This window comes from Cantharellus anzutake (genome assembly GCF_015039405.1).
Source record: "Cantharellus anzutake strain C23 chromosome Unknown EI90scaffold_88, whole genome shotgun sequence".
Taxonomy (NCBI): Eukaryota; Fungi; Basidiomycota; class Agaricomycetes; order Cantharellales; family Hydnaceae; genus Cantharellus; species Cantharellus anzutake.
The window spans coordinates 14,149-34,462 of NW_024067038.1; the positions used below are offsets into that span (position 1 = coordinate 14,149).

At 51.9% G+C, this 20,314-nt stretch overlaps 3 protein-coding genes across 3 annotated transcripts; 1 reads left to right on the forward strand and 2 right to left on the reverse strand.

Annotated features, from left to right (window-relative positions):
• Positions 1-14,131: 14,131 nt before the first annotated feature.
• On the forward strand, positions 14,132-15,759 carry EI90DRAFT_2629500 (uncharacterized protein). The gene is made up of 6 exons (XM_039053360.1): positions 14,132-14,623; positions 14,687-14,817; positions 14,874-15,199; positions 15,260-15,409; positions 15,461-15,536; positions 15,597-15,759. The coding sequence occupies exons 1-6, from the start codon at positions 14,246-14,248 to the stop codon at positions 15,649-15,651; spliced, it is 1,116 nt and encodes a 371-aa protein (XP_038910106.1). The 5' UTR covers positions 14,132-14,245; the 3' UTR covers positions 15,652-15,759.
• EI90DRAFT_2978467 (uncharacterized protein) lies at positions 15,673-16,333 on the reverse strand (the record flags this gene model as incomplete). Its single annotated transcript, XM_039055935.1, has 2 exons — positions 15,673-16,157; positions 16,205-16,333. The coding sequence occupies 2 exons, from the start codon at positions 16,331-16,333 to the stop codon at positions 15,978-15,980; spliced, it is 309 nt and encodes a 102-aa protein (XP_038910107.1). The 3' UTR covers positions 15,673-15,977.
• A 1,827-nt stretch (positions 16,334-18,160) lies between these two features.
• Positions 18,161-19,262, reverse strand: EI90DRAFT_2629450 (uncharacterized protein). The gene is made up of 3 exons (XM_039053359.1): positions 19,147-19,262; positions 19,068-19,091; positions 18,161-19,015 (listed from the first exon to the last, which is right to left on the reverse strand). Exons 1-3 carry the CDS (start codon positions 19,180-19,182, stop codon positions 18,341-18,343), a joined length of 735 nt encoding a protein of 244 aa, XP_038910108.1. The 5' UTR covers positions 19,183-19,262; the 3' UTR covers positions 18,161-18,340.
• Positions 19,263-20,314: the final 1,052 nt, after the last annotated feature.

Here is a 20,314-nt window from a genome sequence, read left to right on the forward strand (position 1 = left end):
GATTAATCTGGCAACTTAATCACTTTCGGGCTGGCAGAATATGGGGGAGGGGGAAATGGGGGAGAATGAGGGGGGAAATGAGGGGGAAATGAGGGGGAGAATGAGGGGAGAATGAGGGGGAGAATGAGGGGGAGAATGAGGGGGGGGAATGAGGGGGGAATGAGGGGGGGAATGAGGGGGGAATGAGGGGGGGATATAGAGGGAAATGAGGAAAATTTGAAAAATAGGGACTTCTAAAAAGTTGAAAAAAATAATTAGGGAAAAAATCAAAAAAATTCAGGAACTGTAGTGCCTTTGAAGTGCTTTCAGGATATATAATTATTTGCAAAATCGAGGAAGAAATGATGGAGAAAAATGGAAAATACTTTCGGAGACCCGAGAAATAATGAGAACTGAATTGATGGGAAAGTCTGAAAATTGAATAGGGAAGTGAGGGGAAGCCTTGTAGCATTGTTATTTTCTGCTGTTCTAATTTTTCCTGATTGTTCTTGGTCTCACTCCCAGCTGCTACTGGATACTCCTGGATACTCCTGGAAGCTCCTGGGAGGGTCCAGGAGCAGCTAATGGAAAATACTTTTGGAGACCCAAGAACTGAATTGATAGGAAAGTCTGAAAATTGAATAGGAAAGTGAGGGGAAGCCTTGTAGCATTGTTATTTTCTGCTGTTCTGATTTTTCCCAATTCTTCTTGGTCTCATTCCCAGCTGCTCCTCAATACTCCTGGAAGCTCCTGAAAGCTCCTGGGAGGGTCCAGGAGCAGCTGGGAGTGAGACCAAGAACAATCAGGAAAAATCAGAACAGCAGAAAATAACAATGCTTACAAGGCTTCCCCTCACTTTCCTATTCAATTTTCAGACTTTCCCATCAATTCAGTTCTCATTATTTCTCGGGTCTCCGAAAGTATTTTCCATTTTTCTCCATCATTTCTTCCTCAATTTTGCAAATAATTATATGTCCTGAAAGCACTTTAAAGGCACTATAGTTCCTGATTTTTTTTTTGATTTTTTCCTGAAAATTTTTTTTTCAACTTTTTAGAGACCAAAATTTTCCTCCCACTGCTCCTGGCACATTACATACTCCTCACCACTCCCAGCTGCTCCTGAACCCCCTCCCAGGAGAACACTATTGGCTCCAGGAGTGCCCAATCTGCTGTTTTGTCTCCCACATGCTCCAGCCACTCTTGATGCTCCGGAGCATAACGGACTTTTGCTGATGCAGTTCTGACTTGCCACACCCACCGCCCGGCACTGCTGAATTTTTTGTCTGAAACGACTGCCCAGTTCTGACTCGCCGCACTTCTATTCTGGTTGTAACACCGAAGAACCATGACTACCGCCCTGCTCAAAGATTCTGCCATTGACAAGGCTGTTCTTACCATCCCCAAACTAAAAGGACGAGATGACTGGATCCTGTGGTCTGGGAACCTCGAAATAGCCATGGACCACACCTGGGACTTCATTGAAGGCAGCAACACCACAGCTCCTGATGCGTCCAAAGTAACTGAACACCAAGATTGGGTAATTGGGGATCGGAATGCTTGTCGAAGGATCTGGCTCTCACTTGATGAATCAATCCAACGCAATGCCTTTCCACACAGGAAAAGCTCCGCTGCCGTCCTGTTCAAGGCCCTCAAGGATGAATATGAGGACTCTGGATCCACAGCGGAATTCTATGCCAGACAGAGCTATGACAACGCTAAGCTCAGCGACTACAACTCAGTTTCAGAATACCTGACAGCCCTTATCAATTTTGCCTACCTGGTCAACAAGGAAGTGACTGACAACGAGGACCGCATTGGAAATCGTTCGATCGCCATGCGCCTCATCCATACACTCCCACCCTGCATGCATACACTACAAACAATGCTCCTCGATACTCCTCTTCCAAAGGGTGTGAAGTGGAACTTGGATGATCTCAAGAGAAGGGTACAAGCCGATGAACGTCGCGCACGCGCAGCGGGAGAGAACCTGGGGACCAAATCCGACTCACTCCAAACCCCAAAGGCACTCGCTGCTGAGGGGGAACGACCTAAAGGGAAGAGGAAGGACCCAAATGACCCCATCTGGCTCTCCCGGCAGACTTGCTGGAAGTGTGGACAGACAGGCCACATTCGTTCTAAATGTACCGCAACGCAAGAAGAAAAGGATGCGTACCGGGAAAAGAAAGCCGCAGAACAAAATGGCAGTGCCAACGTTACTACTGTCAGTACTGTCAGTACCATGCCAGCAGGCATTGAGATGGCCATGTGTGCCACCGCATTGGGGAACGAACCTCCCACTGCCAGACCTAAGAACAGTGTTAGCTCCATTTGTGCTGAATACATCACTGACACTGCCCTGGTAGCGGACAAACCCACGGATACCGTAAAAGCGTGGATTGTGGATTCTGGCTGCAGCAACCATTTCTGCCCAAACAGGACGGAATTTCTTGATTACACACCTTTCACTACCCTGCGACACATCCGGCTTGGCAATGCCAGTACAATCCCCTCACTTGGACAGGGAACAGTCTTGATCCCCTGCACCGCAAACGGAAAGATTGTCCATCGCAAAGTCTTGGAAGTACAGTATGTGCCTGAACTGGCTTATGGTCTTCTCTCCTGCCGGGTCTTGATCTGCCGTGGAATACGAGTAACCTTTGATGAGGGAACCAACACCTGCAAAATCTCGAAGTCTGGAACCTTAATCGCCGAGTCGCTAACAGAGTTGGGGCCATTGTTCTACCTAAACCAACCACAGTTGTCATCTCCCAAGGCCTCTCAGCTAGATAATGGACCAGCCGCAATGACCACTGCACCTTCTTTTGACCTCTTGCACAAGCGACTGGCCCACCCAGGGAAGGAATCACTTCGCACCATGATCAAGGAAGGGGCTGTGCTCGGTGTTGATGGAACCCGGAATGAGTCTGAAGACTTTGATTGCGAAGCCTGCATCAGGGGGGAAATGGTGAGGGGTTCTTTCGCAAAGGGCCATGACATTGCGACCACACGCTTTGGCCGAGTACACTCGGATATTTGTGGCCCGATGGAAGTCCTATCACTTGGGAAGAAACAGTATTTTTGCACGCTGGTTGATGACAGGACGAACTTTACCTGGTTTTATCCCTGTGCGCTAAAGTCAGACTTTACCCCTTGGTTTGCCAAGATGGACACCTTCTTTGCGAACCAGTTTGGGACACATGTCAAAATACTGAGGACCAACCGAGGGGGAGAATATGTGAATGGAGCTCTGGAGAAGTATTGCGCAGAGAAAGGAATCGGTGTGGAGTTGACGGTCCCTCATACCCCTGAACAGAATGGTGTCGCGGAACGGACAAACAGGAGGATTCTGGACAAAGGGCGTACCCTGATGAAGGATGCACATGCACCCGATTTTCTCTGGGCAGATGCCCTCGCGACTGCTACCTATGCAATCAACCGCATGGTGGATAGTCGCTCTGATAGAATCACCCCTTTTGAACGACTCTATGGAAAGAAACCCAATGTCTCTCACATGAGGGTTTGGTATGCCGATGTTTTCATCCATAGACCAAAAGATCTAGGAGCGCTAAAGCTGGGGAGCACGGAAAATTGGTGAAGTTTTTGGGCTACCCCGAAGGCTGTAGTGGGTACAGGACATATGACCCGATCACTCACAAAGTTGAGGTTGTACGTGCGCCAATTTTCCGGGAAGAAGCAAAGGCAGCAGCACGTGTGTTCTTCGAATCGGCACAGAGTGACTTGGACAGCGATGCGGAGGTGAGTCCTGAGAGTCGTTCGACACCGGCAACCGCCGAGGACTCTCCTACAAGTCACGATGGTCCAGTTGACACAGCACCTGATGCATCACATGTTCCGCCTGTCCCTCCTACTCACCACAATCGACCAGCCAGGGTGCGTCGTCCACCACATCGTTTTGATCCATCCGAATACGGACCACATGGCTGACGAAAGGAACTGATTGCCAATGTCTACGAGGATCTCTGGAATGACGTGCCTGTGGCAGCAACTGTCGAGCTTGAAGATGTCCTGGACATAGCCCTAGATGAGGTCCATCTGACCAGCACAGTACTAGCTAACAATACAGATCTCCCAGATGCCCCATCTTTGCGCGAAGCACTTGCTGGGCCTGAATGTGATCTGTGGCACAAGGCCATTCTGGAGGAACTGGCGGCGATTAAAGAAGCCGGGACATGGAAGCTCGTTGAACCAACGCCTGATATCCGAAACGTCGTTGGGTGCCGTTTTGTCCTGCAGAAGAAGCGGGGCGCCAACGGGGAAGTCACTCGCTTCAAGGCGTGGTTGGTTGCCCAAGGGTTTAGCCAACGTGAAGGTATTGACTATTCTGAGACTTTTGCCCTGGTTGTCAAATCCGCATCGTTACGAGTCTTTCTTGCCATTTGTGCTCGCCATGGGTGGAGAGTCCACCAGATGGACATCAAGTCTGCATACCTGAATGGCACCCTATCTGAAGATATCTACATGCGGCAACCCAAGGGATATGAGGAAAAGGGGGAGGAACACAAGCTGGCCAAGTTGAAGAAGGGTCTTTATGGTCTAAAGCAAGCAGGAAGGGAGTGGTACGCCACGCTACATGATTTTCTCATCCAACTGGGTTTCCAACGGACACATGCTGACCATTCTGTCTTCGTCTTCAAACGAGGTCGATCAATCATCATTATCCCAGTATACGTCGATGACAAGCTCCTAGCCGGAAATGACGAAAACCTCCTGACATCCATCCAAGACTCAATAAGCTCGCACTTCAAAGTATCTAGTTGCAGTGAGGCCTCATGGATACTTGGAATTCGAGTCCACCAGGACATCGCAGCAGGGACACTGTCAATCGACCAGTCCCAGTACATCAAGGACATCTTAGCGCGTTTCAAAATGACCGACTGCCACATTGCCCTTACACCACTACCCACGAGAGCTCAATACAAACCCACCTCCATGGAAGACCACTCTAAGGTTTCCTCATACCCTTACCTCGAAGCGATTGGCTCACTAATGTATGCCGCTCTGGGAACTCGACCAGATATCTGTGCTGCTGTTCGGGCACTCTCTCCTTTCGTGGCGACATTCGGACGTGAACATATCAAGGGGATCAAACATATATTCAGGTATCTTGCGGGCACTATGAACCGGGGGATAGTATACACAGCAGGGGGAGGGGAACTCGTGGGGTACACGGATGCAGACTGGGCGAATGATGCAATGAACCGGAAGTTGATCTCAGGAAATGTCTTCTTGTTGTCTGGGGGAGCAATCTCCTGGATGTCGAAGCAGCAGACTAACATAGCTGACTCATCAACATATGCAGAGTACATCGCAGCAGCGGAAGCAGCAAAGGAACTGGTGTGGCTGCGACGACTTCTCGAGGAACTACATGAAGGCATCGCCAGGCCAACAATCTTACACATTGACAATCGCGCTGCAGATCTACTTGCTCGAAATCCCGTCAACCATGCTGCCACAAAGCATGTCGATGTACGATACCATTTCATCAGGGAATGTATCGCGGATGGGACAGTCAGCCTCAAGCTTGTAGGGACCAACGATATGACGGCCGATGTTCTCACCAAGTCCCTTGCGAAGGTGAAGCACGAACGCTTCTGCCTGATGATGGGGATGGAGTACGCGGCCTAGAGAAGGTGTGAACGTCAGGCTGTGGGGAGTGTTGATGTGGCAGCCCGACGCCACATGAGGACAAAGGGGAGGCGGAGCTGCAGGCAAAGCGTTGCTGTGTGGCAAACCCTTAGTCGCACAAAGCGCCGGAGGCACTAGTTTCACCTTTGTTATCCGCTTTGTTGTATAGTTAGATAGACATAAAAGAGCGAGGATTACCTGAGTGCAATGCTCAACCCTGTTTGACATCGCGCTCTAGGTAAGTCCTCAACCTTATAGATTGTACATAGTTTACATCTTGCCTAACATAAAACCCCGTTTGACATCGCGCTCTAGACACCGCGCTCTAGTCTTCCTCCCACTGATTTACACTGGTAAACCCAGATCACCATGCTTTATTGCGAATGGGATAAGACCTTGATTAGCCGCCCAGCTACCACAAATTTGATTCAGCTTGCGATCAAGCCATTCATATGGCTCCTCATCCTCCTGTCTGAGATTGAGAAGAATTGCCTCAGGATCGCCGCATAGTACTGCCACAGTATCTTCAACCTTGGCCACTGGAACAGATTTTGGAAGCTGTGCAGCAACAAGGGTAAGTTTCGAGAGAAGTGTCATTGGGGCTTCGTGTCAGGGCACACCTGCCTGACCCGGCTCCACCCGGCCCAACCTGACCCAGTACCCCGCCGGTCCACCCTTCCTTACCTCCTCCCCCTTTCCCTTCTTCCCCCTCATCCTCCCCTCTTCAGTCTCTCCTTATCTTACTTCTCCTTTATTCTCTCTTTATTCTACATGGACGACTTTCTCTGTATCAATGTACAACTGACCCATCTGCAGCGTGCCCACCATGTACCCAGCCCAGGCACCTCGGGCGACTTCCCGCTGTGCCCAGCACACGCGCCTGCACCGGATACCCTCGGGATCTCCCACGGAGACACCCGGGTGGTTACGGCTGTGTGCGAGGGTGACGTGGCATCCGTCATGTGATCCAAGCCGCATGTATATAAACGAACCTGAAGTGGGAACCGAAGAAGTAGCCTTCTTCTCAACTTTCCACTTCAGGTAAGTAGTACAATATTTCTCCTTTAATAATAATAACAACTTTCCACTTCAGTCTAAGTGGCCAGGGACCACTGTCCCACATCGGGCCTGTCAGTACGCATGCCCGATCCGCCCCCCGCCAGGCTCTCGGTCCCGGACGCTATACCCGGACCCCCTCAACCCCAGACGAGTCCCTGACAGCAGAAGAAGGCTTCAACTTCATCTCCCCCGCCTCCCCTACCTCTCCTGCCATGGTGACGGAAGAACAGTACGATGACCTCCTAGCCCGGTTCCAGGAACTGCAGGCTATTGTGGAAAACCAAGTCCTTAACCATCCCCCACCTGCTCCTGCGCCTGCACCCGCGCCTATCCCCGCACCCGCTCCCACACCCGCCCCCAGACCCAAGCCACCTAAGGTCGCCCTCCCCACGCCCTTCTCGGGAGCCAGTGAGGACCTGGACCGTTTCCAAGCCGAATGTGGAATCTACTTCCATGTCCGCGCGTCCGAGTTCCCCACCGCCCTCTCCCAGATTCTCTTCGTGTTGTCCTACATGAAGGGAGGGCCGGCAGGAGCATGGGCAACGCAACGCACGATCTCGCTGTTGACGGCAGGGTCCCCGGCACTCACCATGGACGAGTTCAACACGGAACTCGACGACATGTTCCAGGACCCAAATCGGGAAGCCACCGCCCGACAGAAGCTGGCGGCCATCCGACAGGGGAGCGACTCCGTGGACAAGGTCATCCAGGAGTTCGAGATATTAGGGCCTGCCTCAAGACTGGGTGACGTAGGGCTGGTCGACCGCTTCGAGCAAGCGATCAACGCCCGGCTCCGCGAGAGCATTTACCGCTCCGCCCTATGCCCACCACCTGGGCTGAATGGAAATGCGAGGCCACCCTCCTCGACAACCAGTGGCGACGTTTCCAGGCCACCCAGCCACGAGCACCCCCACCTAGACCCCCACTCCCACCAACCAGACCCCCTCTAGCCACCACCCCCCCTACGCGCGGCCCACACCCACCACCTTGCGACCTATGCCCGCACCCGCACCCCCAACCCCCGCAACCCGTCCCACACCAGGAACAGGTCCACAGCCAATGGACCTCGACCGATCGAGGACTGACCAAAGACGGAAGGGGTTGTGCTACAATTGCAACGCCCCAGGCCATGTCGCACGAGAGTGCCCGCACCCTAAGGTCCACCGAGTCCGATGCCTGCATCCGGAGGACCTACGAGCGTTGATGGAAGGGCTGAAGAGGCAATTGGGTGAGGGACCAGAGGCAGAAGAGGGAGAGACGGGGCCAGACCCCCAGGAGGAGGATTTTCAGGAAGGCGACTGGTGAGGGATGCACCCCGGCCGCCTGTAGAAGATAACCCGTGTAAATACCGCAACGTGCGCGAGTCAACGCCACTGCAGAAATTCCATCGAGTTATCGCAAAGAAAAAGAGGAAAAGCGCATCCTCTACCCACAGAAGTGAGAGACGCCCAGAGCTAACACCCGAAGTAGTGGTGTCTCCACCCGCCATTTACGTCCTTTCCAAACAATCCCCCAGGTCACTCAACCTCACAGTGACGTTGACCGCCCTGACCTCTCTCGCCCCCGTATCAGTGTCAGCCCTCCTGGATTCAGGGGCCACCGGGAACTTCGTGAGCCCTGAGTTCGTCCGGAAGCACAGGCTCGAGACCACCCCGCTCCCACAGCCCATACCCGTCCGCAATGTCGATGGCACCCCGAACGAGAATGGGGCCATAACAGAAGAACTGGAAGCCCTCCTGACATTCGGACGACATACAGAACGGGCCCGCTTTGCAGTTGCAAACCTGGGACACCAATCCCTCATCATAGGGCACTCGTGGTTGCTGCATCACAACCCAGAGGTGGACTGGGCACGACAGAAGGTCGTCATGTCCCGCTGCCCATCCTCCTGCAGGGGGTCGCGAGTGGGAGACGACCAAGACCTCACGGTAGAGCCCGGGGACGGGATCTATACTGCGATCCTCCCCCCGGGGTGGGGACATGACCTGAGAGCAACCACGACGCCATCCCAGCGGATGGCCCAGGAGGCCCACGACCCGGGGGCAGAGCCCGTGCCCTTCGAGATGTTGGTACCAGAGCACTACCAGGACTTCCGGGACGTGTTCTCTAAGGAAGCCTTTGACCAGCTACCCCCCCGGAAGCCCTGGGACCACGCCATAGACCTGGTGCCAGACGCGAAGCTACCCAGAGGAAAGACCTTCCCTCTCTCGCGACCCGAGCAGAAAGAACTGGACGAGTTCTTACGGGAAAACCTGCAGAACGGGCGTATACGCCCATCCAAATCCCCGATGGGGGCGCCAGTCTTCTTTGTCAAGAAGAAGGACGGGTCGTTGCGCTTAGTCCAAGACTATCAGAAACTGAACGAAATCACGGTCAAGAACTCGTACCCGCTCCCCCTCATCTCAGACGTTCTCACCCGCCTTCGCAATGCCAAGTACTTTTCGGCCCTGGACCTACGTTGGGGGTTCAACAACGTCCGGATCAAAGATGGGGACGAGTGGAAGGCAGCGTTCGCGACCAACCGGGGGTTATTTGAACCCATGGTGATGTTTTTCGGCCTGTGCAACTCCCCCGTGACCTTCCAGACCATGATGAACGACATCCTTCGGGATTTCATCGACCGGGAAGTCGTCATTTGCTACATGGACGACATCCTCATCTTCACCGCGACCCTAGAGGACCACCAGAGGGTAGTACGGGAGGTCCTGGAGACGCTGCGAAGGAGGAAGCTCTTCCTGAAGCCCGAAAAATGTAAATTTGAGCGGACACGGATTGAGTACTTGGGCCTCGTCATCTCGGAGGGCAACGTGGCGATGGATCCTGTGAAAGTCCGTGGAGTTCTTGACTGGCCGGTCCCAACCAAAGTGAAGGAGGTGCAGTCCTTCCTAGGGTTTGTGAACTTCTATCGCCGGTTCATCAAGGACTTCTCAGAGAAAGCACGCCCCCTCCACAAGCTGACCCGGAAAACCCAAGCCTGGAATTGGGGCCCGGATGAGGACGGTGCCTTCCTAGCCCTTAAAGAAGCCGTCACTACTGCACCCGTCCTCTCCTTCCCTTCAGACTCCGGCCGCTTCAAGCTCGAATGCGACGCTTCGAACTTCGCAACCGGTGCAGTCCTCTCCCAGCTCCAGTCAGATGGGGAGTTCCACCCGGTAGCGTTCATGTCCAAAAGCTTCACGGACGTAGAACGCAACTACGAAGTGTACAACAAGGAAATGCTGGCGATCGTCCGAGCCCTTGAAGAGTGGCGGCACTTCCTAGAAGGCGTTGAAGAGAGGGTTGAGATCTACACCGATCACCGCAACCTGAGCTATTTCCGGACGGCCCAAAGGCTGAATCGACGCCAAGCCAGATGGACCCTCTTCCTCTCCCGCTTCCACTTCACCCTTGTCCACCGTCCTGGGAAGCTCATGGGGAAGCCGGACGCACTCTCCCGTCGTGCTGACCACCCGAAGGGGAGAGACGACAACGAGGGGCTAACTCTTCTCCAACCCGCCTGGTTTGAAGCCCGCGCGACAGAGGCAGTTTCGGTAGAAGGTGAAGAGGCGGGTATTCTGGGAAGGATACGTGAGGCAAGGGACCATGACGAGAAGGTAGTGAAGGCCATGCGAGAACTGGGTGAAGGGATGTTAAGGTCGGACGAATGGGAGAAGCAGGGTGACCTGATCCTGTACCGGGGAAGGGTGTATGTCCCAAAAGATCCCCAGCTCCGCCATGATCTGGTACGGCTACACCACGACTCACAGGCAACGGGGCACCCAGGGCGATGGAAAACCCTGGAACTTGTCTCCCGTGACTACTGGTGGCCCCGGATGGCTGAGTATGTCGGACGATATGTACGCGGATGCAACACCTGCAATCGCGTCAAACCCTTCCCCTCACGAAAGGTTGGGAAACTTACCCCGAATAAGATCCCCACCCATCGTTGGCAGGTCATCTCAGTGGACATGATAGGGGAGCTCCCAGAGTCCAGAGGATATAATGCCATCCTGGTCGTAGTAGACCGGCTGTCCAAACGCATCCACGTGGTCCCCACCGTGATGACTGTGGACTCGGAGGGTATCGCACGACTCTTCTTGGAGCATGTCTGGAGACACCATGGGCTCCCGGAAGAGATCCTCAGCGATAGAGGGAGCACCTTTGTCTCCCGCTTCTCGAAGGAGCTCGCAGACCTCCTAGGTGTCAAGCTGACCCCCTCAACGCCCTACCACCCCCAGACGGATGGACAGACGGAGCGGGTCAACCAAGAGATCGAGGCCTACCTCTGGGTGTTCATCAACCACCGCCAAGACGACTGGGCGGACTGGCTCCCGCTAGCAGAATTCTCCTACAACAACCGCGTTCACTCCTCCACTCACCGAACCCCCTTTGAACTCGACACCGGCCAACACCCCAGGATGGGGACAGAACCCACGCGCACATCCGAGGTGGAAGCCGCCGATGCATTCTCGTCAAGGATGATGAAAATGCAAGAGGAGGCAAAGGCAGCCCTAGAGCATGCAGCGGACGAGATGGCACGATATTACGACCGGGACCGTGACCCGGCCCCTAAGTATCGAGAGGGTGACCAAGTCTGGCTCAATGCCTACAACTACACGACCGACCATCCGACTAAGAAACTGGACCACAAGTGGCTTGGCCCCTTTAAGATCACTCAAGTCATCTCCCCGGCCGCCGTTAAGCTCCAGCTCACCGCCCGACAGAAGGGAATCCACCCAGTTGTGTCCGTGACGAACGTCAGGCCACACCTCCCAGACAGTATCGCAGAAAGACCCGCTGACCCACGCCCAGGCCCGGAACTGGTAGAAGGAGAGGAAGAGTATGAGGTCGAGAAGATACTGAACTCTAAGTGGCTACGCCGGAAACTCTGGTATCTGGTAAAGTTCACTGGCTGGCCGAACTCTGAAAACCAATGGCTCCAGCGGGACCACCTAACCCATGCCCCCGACCGAATCGAAGAATTTCACAGGACGCACCCCCAAGCCCCAGGGAGAGAAAGGGAGAACCACCTGGCCGCTTCGAGGCGAAGCAGCTTAAGGGGGGGTGATGTCAGGGCACACCCACCTGACCCGGCTCCACCCGGCCCAACCTGACCCGGTACCCCGCCGGTCCACCCTTCCTTACCTCCTCCCCCTTTCCCTTCTTCCCCCTCATCCTCCCCTCCTCAGTCTCTCCTTATCTTACTTCTCCTTTATTCTCTCTTTATTCTACATGGACGACTTTCTCTGTATCAATGTACAACTGACCCATCTGCAGCGCGCCCACCATGTACCTGGCCCGGGCACCTCAGGCGACTTCCCGCTGTGCCCAGCACGCGCGCCTGCACCGGATACCCTCGGGATCTCCCACGGAGACACCCGGGTGGTTACGGCTGTGTGCGAGGGTGACGTGGCATCCGTCATGTGATCCAAGCCGCATGTATATAAACGAACCTGAAGTGGGAACCGAAGAAGTAGCCTTCTTCTCAACTTTCCACTTCAGGTAAGTAGTACAATATTTCTCCTTTAATAATAATAACAACTTTCCACTTCAGTCTAAGTGGCCAGGGACCACTGTCCCACATCGGGCCTGTCAGTACGCATGCCCAATCCGCCCCCCACCAGGCTCTCGGTCCCGGACACTATACCCGGACCCCCTCAACCCCGGACGAGTCCCTGACACTTCGGCAACTGATGTTGTGGGGCTGCTGGAATTGGCTTGGTGATTAGGGAGAGAGGTGGGAATCAAGGGGGGAGAATGTGCTGGGGAACTGGGAGATAGTGGCAAGGGGGGGGCCACTGTTGGCCGAACAGATTGGGGCTTCTTGAAAAAGGACTTCATCAATGATACTTGTGTATCTATTTTAGTCTGGTTTTTCTGTAATTCCTGGGCTTTGCGGCAAGCTTTCTTTCCTCTATGATTCAGCATATTCACAAGGCCACCAGAGCCTAGTAGGACTTCCTTCCCACAATCCGGACACACATCGCTGAAGCCTAGTCCTTGGGACTAGGCACACATCCGAAGTTAATGACTATATCATTACTGAACATGCAAGAGATACCTTCATTAAGTTGGTTTCCCTGGTTTAGATAGCTAGCAAAGCGAAGAAGAGCACGAAACAACAGTTCACATATTCCATATTTGGTCATCGGCATTCCCCGGCACTATGGCTACTGCCGATTGAATTAGGCATGGGAGGGAGGGTGTCTCACGTGGTGCCAAAACTTAAAAAGGGACGTGGTGTTTATGATTCATGTGATTGACACCCCTTGGTGCCTGCGGTGATTGTCGATCACACACTTTCACCGACTGGTTGGACACTTGCTGGATGGCTCACATCCGAAACCGTGGGTAGAGCCACCTCCGCGCATGCACTATGTTTTGCACACCATCTTAGATACTCAAAACATCTTAAAACTAATGGAAGCGAGGAGTCCTCTTTCAGGACGCAGTTGGGATCTGAACAAAGGGGAGCAATGCATTCCGTGACCATTGTCTTCCTAACGAGCACTCCGACATCAAATAAACCCTTTCTCCACCTCAATCTCTTCCCTCGTATACCTTAGGATATATTACTGCGACGAACTTAAACGCATTAAAATCCATCACATAGGGGATTTTCTCCAAGCAGCCTTCGAAGGGACCAGGTTCCTTGAATGATTGACCCCGTTCTACCACCAAATGAGAGAAACCCATTCCGCACGTTAGCGCCCCTTCTCAACACCAGTTCTAAACAAAGAACGATCCACGAAGCAAGTTGTCATCAGCAGCAGGACTCATCTGGTCGATAATACTTCAGGTGCCTAGAATTGAAGGCTAGTCGTGGTAGGCAGCTAATTCTCCATGCGAGCGCATGCCGTCCTAGAGGACGTAATCTGCTCCACCAACCGAAGTTTCGATACCGGAGATATCGCAAACCGCGATCGAGGAAGATGAATAACGAGGGTTCGTATTCTGCGAGTTATGGAGGGTCCAAGCAGATTCCGATGCCGTCGTTAAAATCCCTGAACACGTTGAGCCCCGAACTCCAGTTTTTAACTTTGAGTTCGAACCACCTTCAGTAATGATTTATGGCTTCACGCGTGGGGCCACGGCGTCGTTCTTCAGATTTATCCGTGTTTCCAAATATGGGTCGATCGTCTGATCAAGAAACGTTAATTGCGACTGTTTATTCTATGGACGGGGAACGCCCACATGGTAGGTCTTTAAATGTACGCCTTTCCGGTCTCCTCGTTGACAAGCTACCATGCTCGGCCCCTTTAGGCGTACAGTGAGACGCCGCCCGCGTTGGAACCAGGTCAGAAGAAACACCGCGGGAAATCATTGCGGGATGCACACCGGTAGAACGCATGCAGCAGTTTGGAAGTGTAAATTACTGCTCTTTGCAATTGTTTTTCGAACGAGCTCAGCCGGCGCCAATTGTTTTGAAAGCGCGGAAATGAATTGAACTACCTAATTGAATTCCGGAGTCGGGTGTTTCCACGTCGGCGCCCATCAGCTGAACAGTCGTGCAGCCTACTTGTCATATCTGCCCTTATCTTGAGGACTTTTGATACAACGGACAGTCGATCAATTCAACGCCATGTCTGTTCATGAATCACCGTGGCCGTTGTCCTCTAGAGCGAGTCAGATTTCCACTGACTCGACTTACTTTCAAGACCACATTTCGGATCATGAAGTGCTTACACCGAGTACAACAGCGACCTTTGGCACGACTTCCATACGTATAAATCCAGGGTCGGAACTACCCCATCATCCACCCTCTTCATCAGGGTCTCCCCCACCTAAGCCACGCTCTAGGAAAAACACCAGCACGAGCGCGTCAACTAAAGCCCCAACCGCAGCCCCCCCTCTTCTTTCATCGTCCAAAGTGATAAAGTCTACACCTCTTTCTGCTTCCCGGCCTGAAGAAATATGGAGGGAGATTTTGAAGACCGCATATGGGCGAGATAAAGCATTTGTGAGATTTTCTCACCTGCGACAGTGAAATTGACTTGTTCCTTATGTGATCCTCATGTTACAGAAAATCATACAATATACTATGCGGCTCATTCTGATGGTTCATACGCGCACTGCCTTCCTGTTCCGACAGCCGCGCGGAGGAGAATTAGCACGCAGACTAAACATTTCGATTGGTCACCTTTCGATCACAAGGTGCACTGTCAACAGCACTTCTCTTCTCCGCCCTCCCACTAATAAAGCAACTTCAGGAAATGCCTTATCATGTTCAACTGGCTGACGCCTCTGACTCATATTGTATCGCCACCCGAGTCCAATATCCCATTCGCCTCGGCCGCAACTATCACGTCCCCGACTCTTATGCACCGTTTCCTCCATGCTCCGCCACCCGTTTTGCTCGATTTGTTCAACGCAATTTCCGACGATGTTTCGACACTCTCCAAACTGGGGCTTCTTGGCGCGAGAATAGGCCACCGAGCTGGGAGGTTAGCCGATTGGTTCTGGTTCGCAAGCACCCTTGCTGGACTTGTCGAGGTCGGGGCAGAAAGGGCGATGGTTAAGGGGATGTTGCATGAATGTCGGTAACATGAGTTTCTTTTGATCAATGAATAGGCAACTGATCGTCCTCCCCATCAAGTGCAAGAGCGGATATACGACGCTGGATTAGAGATGGGAACAGACACTGCCGAAATTGAAGAGGATGAAGCGGAACTCAAGAAGCTCAAAGCACAGTATGGGTGGTTGCAAGTCACCAGGATGAAGCTCCTGATGGATCTTATTTTTGTTTGTGCGTTATTCATCTATTAAGCCCATCCCTGCTTGCTCATCCCAAAACTAGCCTACGATGTATTTAAATTGCAGAAAGCAAAAGATTCTGTCAAGACCTACGCAGGACTGGCATCTGCTCTTCTTAGGTTTGTGTGCTCTCGAGAGCCCCACGTTCGTGAACCTGATTCTCACATCATCACCAACAGCACGTGGAAGATGTATGACCGACATCGCAGCGAACTCGACAAAGCAAACGCATAAACAAGTCGAACGTCAGTACCTGACTATTCTCTGGTTATAATATTTGGTGATTTCTTTGCTATTATACGATTCTTCGAGGCCGTTGTGTTCTTGCATCCCTTTACTCTCGCTTATTACAGAGACACATTCATTCATGTAGATAGGAAATGCAAGCGGGGGACGTTGGACAGGGAGCATGGCACCTCAACCATAGATGTTTCCCTGAAGCAGTCATGTATGAGGCCCCAGTCAAGACGGTTGTCCGTATTGATGAATGCACTCCAACATACGAAAATCATTTCGTGTCCCCATCATAGCCTTTACGATGTGCTAAACCAAGTTCAACGTCAGTTTGCACTGAAACTCCACCATCGCTTCACGTTGATTGGGGAAGATGGCGTCGCCTGGGAGGCCGGGGAGGCTTGTGACTGTAGAATCTCGATGTGTTGCTTAAGAGAAGCAATTTCTGCCTTGGCCTCCCGCACGTATTTCTCATGACCCAGATAGTTGCGAGTTAAATGCAAGGACTAACATGTAACAACAATAAGTGAAACGAGTAACTTCCACAGCCAACACCCATAGACCTTACCATATACACAGCAGACCCAAGAATGAATATAGGTATCATAGCAGGGACGAGCTCTCGGTAGAACGTTGCATGCTTGGATGGTTTTTTGGTCGCAGGGTCCAAACTATGATTCATAGAGGCGTGGGATGTGGATATAGATCGATGAGATGAGGGGTCTACATGGCTTGGGTGTGGAGAGCGAGGCGAGGACGCCCTGAAAGCCCCAACGACTATCCTTCTCATGTCGCGGTGGCTGTTCAGCCTAACGACGTCACGCGCGCAACACCGTGGCGCCTATTCATCCCCGAAGAAGCTGGGAAGTAATTCTGACAATTGTGTTTCACCCACCCACATTTTCCCTCCCTGAAAGAAGGCGGCACCAGGTATTGCGGTCACATCGGCGATATCTTCACTCTCTGAGAAAATTCATTCGTCATAATCAGCAGGCCATCAGTGACCTTGCATCACGCTAAAAGGATGGATGGATTCGGTCTCTACACTTCACTATCACTTTTTTTTGGGAATATTCCGCCTAGTTTCTGGGAAACTCTGGCTAGTTTTGATATTTACGTTTACTTTACTTGGAGAACTGTTTCGGTTGGCCGCGAATAACCGTGTTCCCCGACCCCTGCGTACTAGTACCCCAGCCTGGAAACTTAGAGCTAGCTTTTCGGCACCCACCCAGCCTAGGTACCGCAAAGGACCGTCATCCCACCCTCTAGTACTGTGGAAAACATCGGTCCTTTGCCGTCATTCGCCATTTATAGTCTTCATACAAATGGAGATCTACTGGGAGCTCAAATAGTTACCCGTGGAAAACATTTCGGGGTCGACTGCGCGGCCAACGACGCAAGCAACTTTCTGTAGCTTGTTTGGATCTTAATAATGAAGTCTTGACGTTCAGAATTTACAGACTTCTCTGCCACCTGACCTTCACCTTTCCCTTCTCTACTAGTGTCTGGCCCATCTTGCGGCTGGCTGCTGAGCAGACCCTCCAAAGGAAACAATGTAGCTTTGAATTTGCTCGAGTATGGCAAACCCAGCGGGTGCATACGGCACTACCAGAGGATGGGCAAAACCCCTTTTTGCTCACTCTACATTTAAATCCCTTATCTGCATCGTGGTCTTCCCAAAAATGTGCGCAAGACGCTTTAGATAATTCAAAAACCGACGTGAGTTGTTATTATTACGTTAGGACGAAAAGTCCCTCGTGCCCATTATTTTACTTTCGTCCTTCTTTATTCGCAAACCACATTGGGAGATTCTTCATACGCTTTCGGATGAACAAATGGCTGAACATTCAACTACTGACTGGAAAGTGTCTGGATCTTCTAGATGAAATCCAAGTCTTTGCTAGAACTTTTCGTCTGCTCATTCTGATCACTTCCTTTCTAGACATTCGCCGCCACGATTAGCTAGCGAGCAGCTGCATGAACGATGATAATTTTCCCGAGTCATGGTCGAGGATTGCATTGCTGATACTGCATACTTGCTGCGCTGAACAGTCTTGGTACTTAAAGGAGCCAACAGCGTCAATTGACCCATGTTAATCGATCTACATAGAAACTGCGATCGATTCCTAACCATGGCATCACAATATATGACATCCAATTCTCCACATTCTCCACCACTCTCCCACCAATTCTACGCATGTATGCACCAGTTACCTGCCATTTCCGCTGATTCTCGCCCAATTTGTGGACCGGTAACAATTCTCAGCACAATGAAGAGTTATTTTCAAACAAAACGATATCAATTCATAACCCCCCTTCATACTCATTAAAACAGCACAACTCGGAAAGCTCGTGACGAATAGAAGATATCGAGAGATAGGTGGAAAAAAACGGCAGAGCAGAGACATGAGAAACAACGTTTATCCTCCCATGCTATCTCGGCCGTTCTTCAGTGGTATAGTGTCCGGCTGGTTAAAGGTAGCTGGTATCTGGGTCGCCGGTGCTGGAGGGGGCACTGTCGGTATGGACTCAGTAGACTGCAATATCACTGGAGGATCCGAAGAAAGGGGCGGTGTTGGAGGTGAGGATGTAGCTGGCGGTGCTGACTGGACAAGAGAAGGTGGCATGGCAGACGTAGGTGGCACGGCAGACGTCGGCGGCGACGTCGGCGCTGGCGACGCAGACTCATTCAATGCCGCCACCATTGCCTTGGCATACATCTTAGGATGAATTGTCCTACAATGGGACATCCATTCGTTCGGATCGTCCCCGACTCTCTCAGGCTCTTGTCCTTGAATGACCCGTTTCCTGGGAACGCAAATTGAGACAAACAATGCGTCTTGCTATCGTGCAAACCAACGCACCGGCAAAATGTACATTCATACTCGATTTTGGGTAAACCAGACACTTGTTCGAACATGTGATTAAATAATCGCAAGAATACAGGCTTCGACGCCAGCTCTGAAGAAGAAAGTTCGTTGGGTTTAACTTCACGACCTATAGGCGAGGTAGCGGAAGGTGTTCTCGACATGACAGTCGCAACGCCCTCTTGCGCCACTCCTTCTGCAACGACTGGAGATGTCAGGGGCACTGACTGAACAGACGGCGTTGTACTAGGAGTGTTCCCTTGTCCAACTATTCGAGCAGGTTGGGGACTCGGAGCCGTCAGAGAAGAAGCCTGAACAGATTTAGGCGCAGAAGAGTGAGCAGGAGCAGGAACGATGGTTACTGTTGGTGGCTGCTGGTTGTTTTGTACAAACGCTGCGTTTAAGTGGGTGTTGTGATCTTGTGATCGTGGCAGATGGGATAGAGGTTGATGGGGGTGAAATTGAAAGGCTGAATGGCGGGTTTGGCCTTCGGATTGCTATAATATAATCAGCCTTGAACGAAAGGCTTTAAGGGGGGCAGATACCAACCGTTGTTTGGGGTGTGGTAGGACTCTATTGACAGCGACAGTCAGGTACGCTGGACGGAGGAAGGCAAGCTCGCACTTACGTGAGCATGAGGACTCATGAGGAGCTGTTTCTTCATCTCTGCAGCAATATTAACGTGGCGGTACAGGGACTAGGTCGGCGCCGCATGATCCGTCAGTATCAGCTCACTGACGTCACTCTCAACGTACCTCCTCAGCCTTACGAGCCCGATCTCCTCAGACGAATGAGTGATACCTACTGTGAGAACAGAACATTCAACTCACCGCTCGTCGCCGCAATCTGATTCCTGAGGTTGCGATTCTCGTTAAAGATGAGGTTGAACTGATTCTCCCAATGAGATGCTCTCTTCAACGCTTCACCCTCTTGATACGCAGTCTTTGCTTGGCGCTGAGTAATGTTCTCAAGCTGAATTTTCAGCTCAGCGCTCAGCGCTCTAACTTTGTCAAGTTCCCGCGTCGCGTGATCTTTGGACGCAGTCATTTGCGAGATTTGAGTTTGAAGTTCAGTGCAGCGTCCCCTTAGCGCAAAGACCTCTAAAATTATGGATAATTATTGGAAGGTTCGAGCGTAAACGGAACGACGAGACCTTTGGCGGAGTTTGATTCCTGCATTTGCATGAACAGACTTTCCAAGATGTCCTGCCTGGCGCGATGATATGCAACGAGAGTATAGAGGCCTCCATGTGTCTATGCCAAAAAGGAACTGTCTAAGACGTGCCAAAGAGCGACTTGTACACAAACAAAGCACATACCAGGTAAGAACTCTCGTCCAGCACGAGTGTCATATATCTGGCCACTGCATCTTTCGCGGGAAGATATTGGCACAGGCATGACTCAAGTTCGTTCTAGGCAGAAGCATGTTTGGGAGCACCATCGCGTTGGGGGTCTTGCACCTGTGCTTACAAATTTAATTCTGGCCTCATTCGGAAACCTTTCACGCCACGTCGAGCTGATGCTACCGGTAAGCGACGCCAATAATTTGTGGGCCTCTGTGAGGCTTGGTGCCTTTGCAAGTGCATCGAGAATGTCACTGCGGTGAGCGCAGAAGTCGATGACAATGGAAAACAATTTGGTCACTCGATCACGGGCGGTAGGCTTGAGCCACCACAAAGGTTGTGCTCTTGGATCTCCACCAGAAAAAGCCTGATTAGATGGTGCAGTGTGACGTCCATCGTTGGACATAGAGCCGAGGCTAAAGTGCAGTTTGCGGGTTGAGGCTGCAATTCAAAC

Coding starts and splice junctions, on each gene's coding strand:
- EI90DRAFT_2629500 (XM_039053360.1), top strand. CDS start 14,246: ATGTCTGTTCATGAATCACCGTGGCCGTTGTCCTCTAGAGCGAGTCAG. Junction 14,818..14,873: donor GGTCACCTTTCGATCACAAG/GTGCACTGTCAA, acceptor AAGCAACTTCAG/GAAATGCCTTATCATGTTCA. Junction 15,410..15,460: donor GATGGATCTTATTTTTGTTT/GTGCGTTATTCA, acceptor TCCCAAAACTAG/CCTACGATGTATTTAAATTG.
- EI90DRAFT_2629450 (XM_039053359.1), bottom strand. CDS start 19,182: ATGAAGAAACAGCTCCTCATGAGTCCTCATGCTCAC. Junction 19,092..19,146: donor TCATGAGTCCTCATGCTCAC/GTAAGTGCGAGC, acceptor CGCTGTCAATAG/AGTCCTACCACACCCCAAAC. Junction 19,016..19,067: donor CTACCACACCCCAAACAACG/GTTGGTATCTGC, acceptor ATTATATTATAG/CAATCCGAAGGCCAAACCCG.